At 42.4% G+C, this 13,211-nt stretch overlaps 2 protein-coding genes across 4 annotated transcripts in view; one reads left to right on the forward strand and one right to left on the reverse strand.

Moving 5' to 3' along the window:
* The window catches only part of ASL (argininosuccinate lyase), a 64,827-nt gene extending 56,457 nt beyond the window's left edge, over window positions 1–8,370 (reverse strand). The window contains exons 1-2 of one of the 2 annotated variants that reach the window (XM_033922477.1): window positions 8,209–8,370; window positions 6,393–6,527 (exon numbers count right to left, since the gene is read on the reverse strand). The gene's annotated coding sequence lies outside the window, so the exon portion shown is untranslated. The remainder of the gene's footprint in view (window positions 1–6,392; window positions 6,528–8,208) is intronic. The other variant, XM_033922476.1, reaches the window with a different exon arrangement.
* Window positions 8,371–8,424: 54 nt separating this feature from the next.
* Window positions 8,425–13,211, forward strand: part of CRCP (CGRP receptor component) — a 31,776-nt gene continuing 26,989 nt past the window's right edge. The window contains exons 1-2 of one of the 2 annotated variants that reach the window (XM_033922810.1): window positions 8,425–8,544; window positions 9,380–9,416. In XM_033922810.1, the coding sequence (XP_033778701.1) occupies window positions 8,525–8,544; window positions 9,380–9,416 (57 nt within the window). In that variant the 5' untranslated portion in view covers window positions 8,425–8,524. Of the gene's footprint in view, window positions 8,545–8,704; window positions 8,724–9,379; window positions 9,417–13,211 lie in introns of those variants that run through there. The other variant, XM_033922811.1, reaches the window with a different exon arrangement.

The raw sequence follows: 13,211 nt of genomic DNA on the forward strand, positions 1-13,211 counted from the left end.
AACCTGCAGCCCAAGGGCCGCATGTGGCCCCGTGAAGTATTTTGTATGGCCCCGGTCGAGGGCAATGCAGTGTTTTCCTCTGCTGCTCCTGGGTGTTTACCGTCTTGCCGGCTCCCTCCTCTGTCTTGCTGCAATGTTTGCGCATTTGTGCAGCCCCAGAAAATTTTTTTCCGGCCAATGCGGCCCAGGAAAGCCAAAAAGTTGGACACCCCTGCCTTAGATCCTCATGTCTCTCCCTCCCCACTCTAGAATATAATCATAGCTGCCTACAAAGTCACTACAAGAAAATGTTCTGATAGCCTTATAGGCACATATATTCAGTCGAGTTGCGAGACTCATGCGCCAAAGGTTGATCAAGCTGAAGTTGACCTAGAAACACCGACATCTCCATCTTCTACAGATAGTCATTCTTGAACTGCATGTCTGTTGATGTGTCAGAAGTTGACCCGTCAGCCTCAACTCATGCACCAGAAATTGATCAGGCTGAGACCAACCTATCAGCGTTGATGTCTTTGTCTTCGAGTGCCATTCTAGAGCTGCAAGCCTCTCCCTGTCCAGTGGTTGATTTTACAGACGTTCACCTTGACTGATACAGTACAGTAACTGTACACTTGTACTGTATTTCTGTAAAGCTGGTTTTTCTTAAGCAATGTTTTCATAATCGTAGTATACCATCTCTTTATATATGTCCATTTCCCAGTCTGCACTCTAGCATCCCATAGTACCTCTGAACTGTTTTGTTCTAATGGTGAGCACACTAAGGGTCTCTTTCTGAAAGCCCAGTAGCATGTCCCAGGGTGGTAAATGCACCAAAGCCCATTCAAGTTTTGGTGCATTTGTCACAAGAGAATCACTATTGTGGCTTTGTAAAATGGCTACCATGGCTCCTCCCGTCATTGCAGAGGGTTTCTCCTGTGTGAGTGTGTTTGGTCCACATTGTAGCTATTGTCCCTCCTGAAGAAGCCTCAGTGGCGAAACTCAGGACTGAGTAGAGGTGACATACACAAGAGTGACCACATTTTTATGAGATAGACACCATAGTGATTGCACGATACAGCACAAATACGGTGGTGGAATCCTGCGGAGTCACATGGAAACAACACAGAGAGCCAACTTCAACTACAGTATAAGTTAAGTGCGCTGTTTACCATTCTAAGATAAGATTTAAATGAGAAAGTGGTGAGATGGCTCTGATTTGGAAAATATAATAATCACCTAAAGGACTCATGGGCACAATGATGGTCCCTTTATAACCTCACTGTGACTTCCATGCAGGAGACTGGGTACTGAGCACTCATATATAAATGTTTATATTTATTTAAAAGAATAAAAGAGAAAAAAGAATAAATAACAGCAGCTGATTCAGAAACCTTTCTGTTTAAAAATAGTTTGACTGGCGTTTATAGTATTAATCGACACTGGAAGAAAGTGGCGCAGTGGTTAAAGCTTTAGCCTCAGCACCCTGGGGTTGTGGGTTCAAATCCACGCTGCTCCTTGTGACCCTGGGAAAGTCACTTAATCCCCCCATTGCCCCAGGTACACTAGACAGATTGTGAGTACACTGGGACAGACAGGGAAAAATGCTTGAGTACCTGAATAAACTCATGTAAACTGTTCTGAGCTCTTCTGGGAGAACGGTATAGAAAATTGAATAGATAAATAAATCTCCTGTGAATATTTATTTGTATAATGGATGCCAATTGCTTACTATGGTTGTGTGATACTGTACAGTACATTGCTGTACTTATTTTTCAGCACTGTGTGCAGTTTTTTGGTTTAACAATATTACTGTACTTCTAATGGTGAGAAAACCATAGTGCATTGCAATGGTTGATGGCAGACTAATTGCTTACTGTGGTAGTACAATACTGTACCATACATTATGCATTTTCCAGCACTGTTGTGTGCAATTTAACAGTGTTACTGTACCTCATTGTTTGATGAGCAGACTAATTGCTTACTGTAATAGTTACTCTTGGCAGAATTCTGGGCAAGAAATTTCAAAATTCTGCACACAAAATTAGCAAATTCTGCAAATTTATTTGTCAAAATTTAGACAATATTTTTGCTAATTATTATCCATATTCCATTTAAAACATTTTCTTCTAGCTTTGTTGTCTGGATGTTTTATTTTTTCCCATCATGTTGGTTCCAGTTTCTCTTTTCTGCTTTCCTGTCTGCTAATTCTCTTTCAAACGGCTGCTAATTTGTCTTTTCTCCTCTCTCCTGTCTATTCCCTCATTAACCTGCCTCTGACATATTGAGCATTCCTTTTTAGCTCTTTTCTATCTCTTACCCTTCTCTTTTTTACTTTTCAGCTATCAAATTTCTATCTTCTCTCCCATTCTCCATCTCCGTTCTTCCATTCCCTTTAATCTTCAACATACCTCATTACCATATTTCTACCCTCTGTATCTATCTTTTCATCCGTTTCCTTGCTACCTTCTCCTCCCCCTCAGAGTTCTACCATTCTCAGCATCTTCCTTCTTCCATCCTTATAGCCCAGCATCTGCTCCTTCTTCCTTCCCTCTCCATCCTTGTAGCCTGACATCTCCTTCTTTCTTCTCTCCTGCACCTCCCCCATGGTTCAGCATTTCTCCCACTTTCTTCCCTCATTCCCAGTGCCAGGCATCTCTCCATCACTCCATTCTGCTCCTGGATCCAGCATCTATGAACATAAAAATTGCCATACTGGGACAGACCAAAGGTCCATCAAGCCCAGTATTCCTGTTTCCAACAATGGCCAACCTAGGTCCCAAGTACCCAGCTGAATCCCAAGTAGTAAAACAGATTCTATTCTGCTTAACCTAGGAATAAGTAGTGGATTTCCGCAAACCATCTCAATGCCTATGGACTTCTCTTTTAGGAAATTATCAAAACCTTTTTTAAACCCAGCCATGCTGACTTCACCACATTTTCCGGCAATGAATTCCATGCATAATGGACTGCTGGAACATGACCTCTATTTTCCCATAGGTGCAATGTTTCGTTATTTGCAATTTCATGGTTAGCAAACGTTTCTGGAAACCATGCTAACACGAATAACGAGAATGGGCTGTATCTTCATTGTTTTATGCTGTCCTTTAAACTAATGGAGTTCTTTTCTTTTCAGTTTTTAGATTGTATACTACAACCATAACTATGAACATAGGAACATAAGCATTGCTGTACTGGGACATCAAACCCAGTATTCTGTTTCCAACAGTGGCCAATACAGGTCACAAGTACACGGCAAGATCCCAAAACAGAAAAACAGATTTTATGCTGCTTATCCTAGAAATGAGAAATAGATTTTCCCAAGTCCATCTTAATAATGGCTTATGGACTTCTCTTTTAGGAAATTATCCAAACCTTTTCAAAACCCAGTTAAATTAACTGGTTTCACCACATTCTCTGGCAACAAATTTCAGAGTTAATGTTATTGTTATGTGCAATCTTATATCCCGTCGAATCCATATTAATTAGAGTTTTAGGCGGGTTACAGGCAGGTTATTGCTACATAGAATTCTGTATAGAGTTGAAACATGTTACAAATAGTTATACATGTTAAATAAGTTATAAAATTGTTAACAAATTATACATGTAGTCTGAGGTGAGTATATCAAAACCAGCAGCTGAACAACTTTGTTCCAAGTGACTTGATTTGTTAGGACCCCTTCTAGGGATTTCTTAAAAAAAACAAACATGTTTTTAGGTTTTTGCAAAAGTGTGCATACTGTGCTTATGCGAATTTTGATGGGAAATGAGTTCCATACTTTTGCTATTTGATAGTTGAAAGATTTATTTTGACTTGCATTTTATATCTTTTACTACTATTAATTATTTCTATAGCGCTACCAGATGCATGCAGCTCTGTAGTCATGAAGAAGACAGTCCCTGCTTGGAGCTTACAAACTAAACAGACAAGACAAACAAATAGGATGCCATGGATACAATTAAGGAGAATGGTTAATCGCTGGCTAGGTTGATGGGCAGTGGAGAATGGGGTTATGGATTTAAGGCTATATCAAAAAGGTGAGTTTTCGGTCTGCTTTTAAACAAGGTAAGGGAAGGGGCTTGGAAGACAAACTCAGGTAATATGAGGACCATTCAAAAAGTATCAGACCTTAATTTTTTTTACGTAAACAAATAATGCTAGGGAGGCGTGATTTGGTGCATGTATGTAGGTGACCCTAATGTGCATGCTTGAATTTTTTCCCGCCTTCAGAAGCTGTCAGTTGCCAGCAGACCGCCGATGAGTGAGGAAGTGTAAGTGAGCGCCGTCAGATTTTTGTTTTTGACAAATTGACAGAAAAAGTTGAACAATGCTACTGCATTAAGTTTTGTGTAAAGCTTGGCGATTCCCAAGTGGAAACAATCTGCAAGATTCAACAGGTCTTTGGGGATGAAGCAATGGGCATCACACAGATAAAGGAGTGGTACAACTGCTTGAGAGATGGCCGCACATCAGTGGAGAGTGAAGCACGTTCTGGTAGGCCCTTAACATCCAGAAATGAGATCGTCATTGACCAGGTGAGGACCCTGGTGATGCAGGATTGTCGAATCACGATCAGAGAACTTGCAGGTGGGCATCAGCATTGGATCCGTTCATTCCATTTTGACTGAGGATTTGGGTTTCAGGAGAATTTCAGCGAAGTTCATGCCAAAGCTGCTAACGATCGAGCAGAAGCAACTCCATTTGGAGATCGCACAGGACATGTTGGAGACTGAACAGTGATCCCAACTTCTTCAGCACAGTGATCACTGGGTTTATGGGTACGACCCAGAAATAGAAAATGACATGATGACTGTTACCAGTGGCTAACCGCCGGTAGCTGCAGGTAATTTGCCAAAACAGTGGGGGGGGGGGAGTGCTCAGTGTGGGTACGGGGAGAAGGCCATCCACCGCCCCGTGAAGCTGTAAATGACCTTGTCTCCACAGTTAAGGGAGGGAACGTGCGCAGTCACCGATCGCGCACAGCCCCCTCTCTCCATCCTACCTACCGGCCGCATCTATCTCCCTCCCTCCCCCTTACTTTCGTGCTGCATTTTACTTTAATGTATAATTTGTTCAAGCCTGAAGTTGCGTGCGTCTGCAGGCGGAAGCTTCTCCTCTGACACAACCATATGTTATAAATTTGCATGCATTACTTCCACTGATTGCAGATCTCTCTCATGCGTATTTATTGTGGATATCCTAAAAACCTAAATAGATATGTCCCAAGGGCTGAGTTGACAACCACTGCTCTAGTAGTAATACTCAAACATCACAATAATGCAAAGATCAAGAAATAAATTGACAAGTTGATTTCTGGCACTCACCTAAGAGGTAGAAGCCTTCCATTACCCTACAAAGACAACAACCAGGGAGCTCAAGGCTCCCACATAACACCTCATCCCAACAAGGACAAACAATGGGGAGCCCAGCAACCTTGTCATAAGCCCCCCCCCAATACACACACAAAACAACAGAGGCTTGGCAGCCCAAATATAACACTTCCCCCCAAATCCCCAAACCCTGTGCTTTTTTCCTTTTTCTACCTCCTTTAGCTCTTGGCATCTCTCTCTTTCTCTGGGAGTCACAGCTCTTCAGTGACAGATCAGTTGAGTGGGAGGATGAATTCAATAGCAACAGCAGCAATAGTTAATGAAGTTGGAGGAAGGGGTTAAATTAGTGGTGCAGATAGTGGCTGCTACAGGTGACAAAAGAAAAGCAAGCTCAGGGGTGCATGGAGCTCTCAAGCACAGCATTAAGAATGACATATCCTTCATTAAAGGAAAATACAGTACATTATACCCAACATAATTGTTTCAAAATTCATTACATTACACAAATGGAAATATACACAACAAAACATTCTTTGTTAAAATATTCATGACAACTTCAAGAGCATTTTACAGATTCATGTATATGTCTTACAGGTCCTCATTGGATCGATGGCTATATATGCGGAGAGGAAGCTGTGAGGCATAGAGGATGTGCATGATAGTGTTTGGTGGATGTTTTATGTTTGAATTTGTGTCAGTAAATCACACTCTCCACACCATCTGACCTTTTTTATCCTTCCACCTCACCTGATCTTCCTTCCTGCTCCACACCCACTCTCCATCCACTCATAAAGAAAAGGGAGAGGGGCTAGGATTTTATATACTGCATTTCTGTGGTTACAATCAAAAGCAATTTACATATTATATACAAGTACTTACTTTGTACCTGGGGTAAGAGTATTAGACACCCTAGGTGAACTTTTAGCGTTGCACTCCCTTCAACTAAATTTCTGGGCCTTTCTCCAAGAGTTTGATAATTAAACTAAACAAGCACTATATCAGGGGTGTCCAACTTGCGGAAGTATTTTATGTGGCCCCGGTCAAGGGCGATGCATTGTTTTCCTCTGCTGCCCCCGGGTATTTACCGTCTTTCCGGCTCCTTCCTCTGTCTTGCTGCAGCGTTTGCGTGTTTGTGTGGCCCCAGGAACATTTTTTTCAGCCAATGCGGTCCAGCGAAGCCAAAAGGTTGGACACCCCTGCACTATATTCTCACAGCAATCCTATAAAAATGCATAATTAGTATTTAATAAAAGTATAACTTTCATAGTTACTGTCCCCAGGAAACTGCTGTCCTAGGTAACTGCCTAATCTTGCCTGATGTTTAAGCCAGGATCTCCATTACGGCATGCTTGGAAGTCACTTTGAAGGCTACAATTCTGAGGGCCACATATGTAAGCAAGAAAATATTTTAAAATCCCTCCATTCAGACTCCCTAGCTAACAGGAAGGAGGTCACTTAATTGCACAGATTTCTCTTCGGGGTCAGTCTCACAACATGAACTGCAAGATCCCTTAACCTTGTGGCTCATATTGTGAGGTTAATCCCACACAGCAGAGGAGGATGGTGCCATATTAAGCATTCTTTCTCCTGCTGGCTGCAAGGACTTAACAAATAAGGGAAGGGTTGGGGAAGAGTCTCAGGGGGGTAGTGGGATGTATGGGGGAAGGAGAGCAAGGACCTAGTCTATTAAACATCAAAATGTACAGCGCCACATACGCTCTTCAGCGCTATAGAAGTGTTAAATAGTAATAATGTTAAAACGTACAGCGCCACATACGCTCTTCAGCGCTATAGAAGTGTTAAATAGTAGTAATGTCAAAAAGTACAGTGCCGCGTACGCTCTTCAGCGCTACAGAAGTGTTAAATAGTAGTAATGTTAAAATGTACAGCGCCGCGTACGCTCTTCAGCGCTACAGAAGTGTTAAATAGTAGTGATGCACAAGATTTAAAGGTTTTCCTAAGGACAGCTGCCAAAAAGTAAGATTTCAGGGATATCCCTAATTTACACGAATGAGAGATTTGCATTCCAGGCCTATAAATCTCTTTCACGCCTATTGGTAATGTTAAAACGTACAGCGCCACATACGCTCTTCAGCGCTATAGAAGTGTTAAATAGTAGTAATGTCAAAAAGTACAGTGCCGCGTACGCTCTTCAGCGCTATAGAAGTGTTAAATAGTAGTAATGTCAAAAAGTACAGTGCCACGTACGCTCTTCAGCGCTATAGAAGTGTTAAATAGTAGTAATGTTAAAACGTACAGCGCCACATACGCTCTTCAGCGCTATAGAGGTGTTAAATAGTAGTAATGTCAAAATGTACAGCGCCGCGTATGCTCTTCAGCGCTACAGAAGTGTTAAATAGTAGTAATGTCAAAACGTACAGCGCCACGTACGCTCTTCAGCGCTACAGAAGTGTTAAATAGTAGTAATGTCAAAATGTACAGCGCCGCGTATGCTCTTCAGCACTACAGAAGTGTTAAATAGTAGTAATGTCAAAATGTACAGCGCCGCATACGCTCTTCAGCGCTACAGAAGTGTTAAATAGTAGTAATGTCAAAACGTACAGCGCCACGTACGCTCTTCAGCGCTACAGAAGTGTTAAATAGTAGTAATGTTAAAATGTACAGCGCCACGTACGCTCTTCAGCGCTACAGAAGTGTTAAATAGTAGTGATGCACAAGATTTAAAGGTTTTCCTAAGGACAGCTGCCAAAAAGTAAGGTTTCAGGGATATCCCTAATTTACACGAATGAGAGATTTGCATTCCAGGCCTATAAATCTCTTTCACGCCTATTGGTTTGGGATATCCCTGAAAACCTTACTTTTGGGCCAGCCTTGCGGACTGAAGATTTAGGGCACTAATATCGTTGCATCTGCTTCTTGCTGTCCTACTAAACCACTCACCTCCCATTCGCTTCATCTAAGAACATTGTCCCCCTCCCTCTAGAGCAGGCAACAGCCAAGCAAAGAAGGCGGCTCCCCTCCCCGACCGCTTCACGGTAGCTCCAACCACCCTCGGGACAACAACGCGGCGCCTCCGGCTCGCGCAAGATGCAAACGGCTCTCTTTTCCCCTCTCGCGAGACTTGCAGGCCATTAGTGCGCCTGCGCTTGCGGAAGACGTCGGTTACTGGTGCGGCGTTGCTCCTCCCCCTCCCCGCTCCTTTACAACCTGGCGCCATTTTCAACGAGTGCATTACGGCAGCGGTTCAGCGTCAAGGATGTCCCTACTTGAAGCGGGGTAATTAACAAATGCAAAGCGCATACACATGTAGAGACTAAAAAGTAGAAATAAAGCAAAGCACTCTCCAATGGACTTAACACCGGCCGGTTACGAAGTTGGAACCAGCTGCTGAGTAGCCAGTAGCAGCACAACGGACTCCTCCTGGATCTCCTTCACATATATTCACTGAACCAGGGGTAGGCACTAGGCAATTCCGGTCCTCGGGAGCCGGAGCCAGGTCAGGTTTTCAGGATCTCCACCATGAATATGTATGAGATGGATTTGCATGCACTGCCTCCTTGAGATGCAAATCTAGCTCATGCATATTTATTGTGGATATCCTGAAAACCTAACCTGGCTCTGGCTCTCGACTGGAATTGCCTACCTGACCTAAAGGGTAGGCCAAGTAGATACGTGTCTCGGGCCCAGAGAGTTTTTTTTTTTGGGGGGGGGATGCTGCCTGCTCTGATGACGTCAGTGTACCTGCCTCTGTGTCCAGCTTCAGGCATAAAAGTATTGTCTCCTGCCTTCATTATTCAGTGCAGCTGAACTCACAGTCTTCAAAAGGCCAAGGGCAGTGGTTCCTACAGCTGACCCAGAAGCTATTCCTCTGATGCCAGAAGATCCATTGAGTCCATCATGCTACTGAGTGACCTGGTTGGCCACTGTTAGAAATAGGATACTGGGCTTAATGGACCTTTGGTCTGTCCTAGTATGACAACTTTTGTGTTCTTATGGATGGGGAAGAGAGAACACAGAAACTGTGGAGTGGAGAATTAATACAAAAGCAAAACATTCACACTGCTTAGTTATTGCTTTGCATTATCTCTAATTTTGCTCTTTTTTTCCCCAGAAATGATTCCAGCACCATTATGCTCAGCAATTATGAGGTAAATCCTGCTAGTGTACCCTCTTTTCTGGGTTGCTCTATTTCCTCTCCAGTCCTTTTAAAAATTTTCTGTGGGTCTGTATCTTGTGTTGTGAAATGAGATTACAGTCATATAATTTGTGGTGTGATTTATACTGTTCCTAGGTGGAGTGCAGAAGATGTAGATATAGTCAGATTTTCAGTTAGACACTGTGGGGGCTATTCTGTAAATTGGCACGCTGTTTTCGATGCCCCATTGCTGAGTGCCAATTCTATAATGGCATCTGTGAATGTTGGCTTGTAACCTGTTCTGAGCTCCCTGGAGAGATAGAAATTGAATTAAATAAATAAAATAAATCTGGGTGTCAAGGAGAGATAGAAAGTGACTCACATAATGTAATGCCACGTATGTATCTAACAAAGGTGTTCAATAGTAACATCCAAAGAAAGTATCGGAGTAATATGATATTTTATTGCATAAACACCAGATGAAACAGAATATATATATGAAATAGGAACAGAAACAGATTTATATATATATATAATCTGTTTCTGTTTCAATATTGGTCGCCGTACCTTAAGAAGGATATGGCGCTCCTCGAGAGGGTTCAGAGGAGAGCGACACATCCGATAAAAGGTATGGAATACCTTTCATACGCTGAGAGATTGGAGAAACTGGGTCTCTTTTCCCTGGAGAAGAGGAGACTTAGAGGGGACATGATAGAGACTTACAAGATCATGAAGGGCATAGACAGAAAGAGAGAGAGAAAGGAAGGGAGACAGAGAGAAATAGAGAGAGAGAGAAAGGGAGAGAGACAGAAATAGAAATAGAGAGAGATAGATAGAGAAAGATTGGAGAAACTGGGACTCTTTTCCCTGGAGAAGAGAAGACAGAGGGGATATGATGGAGACTTACAAGATCATGAAGGGCATAGAGAGAGTAGAGAGAGACAGATTCTTCAAACTCTCAAAAAATAAAAGAACAAGAGGGCATTCGGAAAAGTTGAAAGGGGACAGATTCAAAACAAATGCTAGGAAGTTCTTCTTTACCCAACGTGTGGTGGACACCTGGAATGCGCTTCCAGAGGACGTAATAGGGCAGAGTACGGTACTGGGGTTCAAGAAAGGATTGGACAATTTCCTGCTGGAAAAGGGGATAGAGGAGTATAGATAGAGGTCCTGGACCTGTTGGACCGCCGCGTGAGCGGACTGCTGGGCATGATGGACCTCACTGGGTCAGACCTGAGGTCAGTACAGTTCACGGGACTTCCCTTTGCTGCAGCTGGATTCAAAGAACAAAGTCCCAGGGTTGCCTTTTATATACTTTTTCTCGCCGCGTCTCACACACTGCTGATTCTGCAGTAAACCAACAGGTGTCTTTCTTATCTCCCAGCTCTCGCGGCTGGAATGTTAACCGCTGCTGAAACCCTCCCTTATCACAGTACCATGAGAACCCTTCCTCGGCAAGACATGGAACAGCACAGGATGCAAGCTGAAACAACTTGCTCTCATTAAAACAAAGTGAAAATTGTTACAGATACAGGGAGTTAAAAAAAACCAAGAATTGAAACAGAAATGGAGATTCACGGATTCATCCACATATGCCATGCCCTGGCCTTAGGCCTAACACATAAGTACAGCCCCCTCACATTTATGTACTAAGGCCCCGATTCTATAAATGACATCTAGAGTTGGATGCCTAGCCAATCTAGGCGCATATCTTAATTATGTAATTGGCATCAAGAATTGGCAATTAAGGTGTAATTGACATTAATTGCACTTAATTGGATGGTAGGCGCCTGGCTTGGTGGGCGCTTACCACTTTATGGTAGATACCTAGCCCAAGGCACCTACCAGAAAGTAGGCGTGGTTAGGGGGCAGGTGGTGGGCGCGTTCTTCACGTGGGCACCTGTTTTGGAATTAGCTGCACTCATTTAGGGCCAAGATTCTATAAAAGGGGCCTAACTTTTATAGAAATGCGCATAGCACCGCACTACTCATCATTTAACTTTTAGGCGTCATTTTTAGAATTTCCCCATAAGGACCTGATTATATAATGCCTAAACAAACGATGCCAATTATAACGGTGCTTAGCGCAATTCTATAAAAAGCATGCACAATGTATAGACCTGGTGTAAATGCAGTAGGGATGCGCATAACCTACAGTATTCTGTACATTATGGGACTGCTTATGTAAGTGACACTTGCTGCTTGTCAGCCCCAGGCAGGCGCTGCTTACAGAATTGCAGCTACTAAGGACCCTAAGCGCCAGAAATGTAGGCTAGGGATTTGCAGGCCTACATTTCTGGCGCCTAAGGTTCTTGCAGAATTGCAACTGAAATCTAGCGCCACCCCTAAGCACTCCCTTCAGAGTCCAATATAAAGCAGTGACGATTTGTCATCAATTTCTGTATGGAAATATTCCAGAATTCCTTAAAAGTAATATCCTCAGTTTTACACCAAAAGGATCTTTGTGTTCTGAGAGTTTAGCTTTACTGACGACGTCCGTGAATCCAAGACTTGTTGAGACTGGTTAAAGGACTTTCTGTTGCGCAGGAGTTAAGTTACGGAACTCCTTGGTGGGTCAGATATGAAACTGTTGTGAAGATTACTAAAGACGCAGCTATTCGTAGATGCTTTCTTTTGGTTACCCCAGTTAAAATTGATGAATTCTTTATAATTTTTACTATCCACATTGTGAAGCTTTCATGAGGATTGTATGTATATTCATTTTAATATAGGTGTTTTTTTATTATGTACCTGTTTTTACTTTGTCTTCTTTTTAATATTGTGTATGTACATTATAATAATAATAATAACAGTTTATATACCGCAATACCGTTAAGTTCTATGCGGTTTACAAAAGATTAGTGGGGTACAAGTTGAGTTGACGTACAAGTTGAATTAACTTAAGGGATGTGGGGAACAATTGGGAGAAAGGGCAAGAGAGGGGAAAGAGGGAAGTGGGTCAGCTGTCTAGGTCTTTCGGGAATAGGTGGGTTTTGAGGCGTTTCCTGAATACCTCATAAGTGGTGGGCAATAGGAGTTGTTCTAGGTCTTTACCCCATAGAGCTGCTTGATGTGAGAGAAGATGCTCATGGTGTTTTTTTAGTTTGCATCCTCTAACCGGGGGAGAAACGAAGTGCAAGTGGGAGCTTCTCTTGTGTTTGTTGGCTGAGAAGGAGAATCGGTCAGTGATGTATTTAGGGGTTAGACCGTAGAAAACTTTAAAACAGAGGCAGGCGAACTTAAACTTTACACGAGCTTCCATCGGCAACCAGTGTAGCTGTTTGAAGTATGGCGTCACGTGATCGAACTTCTTTAGACCGAAGATTAGTCTGACCGCAGTATTTTGCACTAGTTGCAATCGTCGCATATTCTTTTGGGGGATTGCTAAGTAGACGATGTTACAGTAGTCGAGTTGACTTAATACGAGGGATTGTACCAAGATTCTGAAGACAGAGTTATTATGTAAACTGTTTAATTTTAAACAGTATATAAATTTTTAAAATAAATAAATAAACACCCCCACTTTTGGAATCCAGCGCCATGAGGCACCGGTTCTGGAGGCACCTGGTGGCATCTAATCTTTTTTTAATGAGTTCTAAATTTGCACATAACTGCGGGCACCCAAATATAGAATAGCCTTTTAGAAATCACCAAGATGGTATAAAAACTTGTACAGAAAAGATTGTTTTAGTTGCAAGTTTTTATACTTGAGCTGTATAATTGAAAATTGATAAATAATAATAATAATTAAAAAAATCACCAAGATGGAACTGCACTGTAATTGCTTAGGCTATAAGGTAAGGAATAA

The sequence above is a fragment of the Geotrypetes seraphini genome, chromosome 15 (genome assembly GCF_902459505.1).
Source record: "Geotrypetes seraphini chromosome 15, aGeoSer1.1, whole genome shotgun sequence".
Lineage (NCBI taxonomy): Eukaryota > Metazoa > Chordata > Amphibia > Gymnophiona > Dermophiidae > Geotrypetes > Geotrypetes seraphini.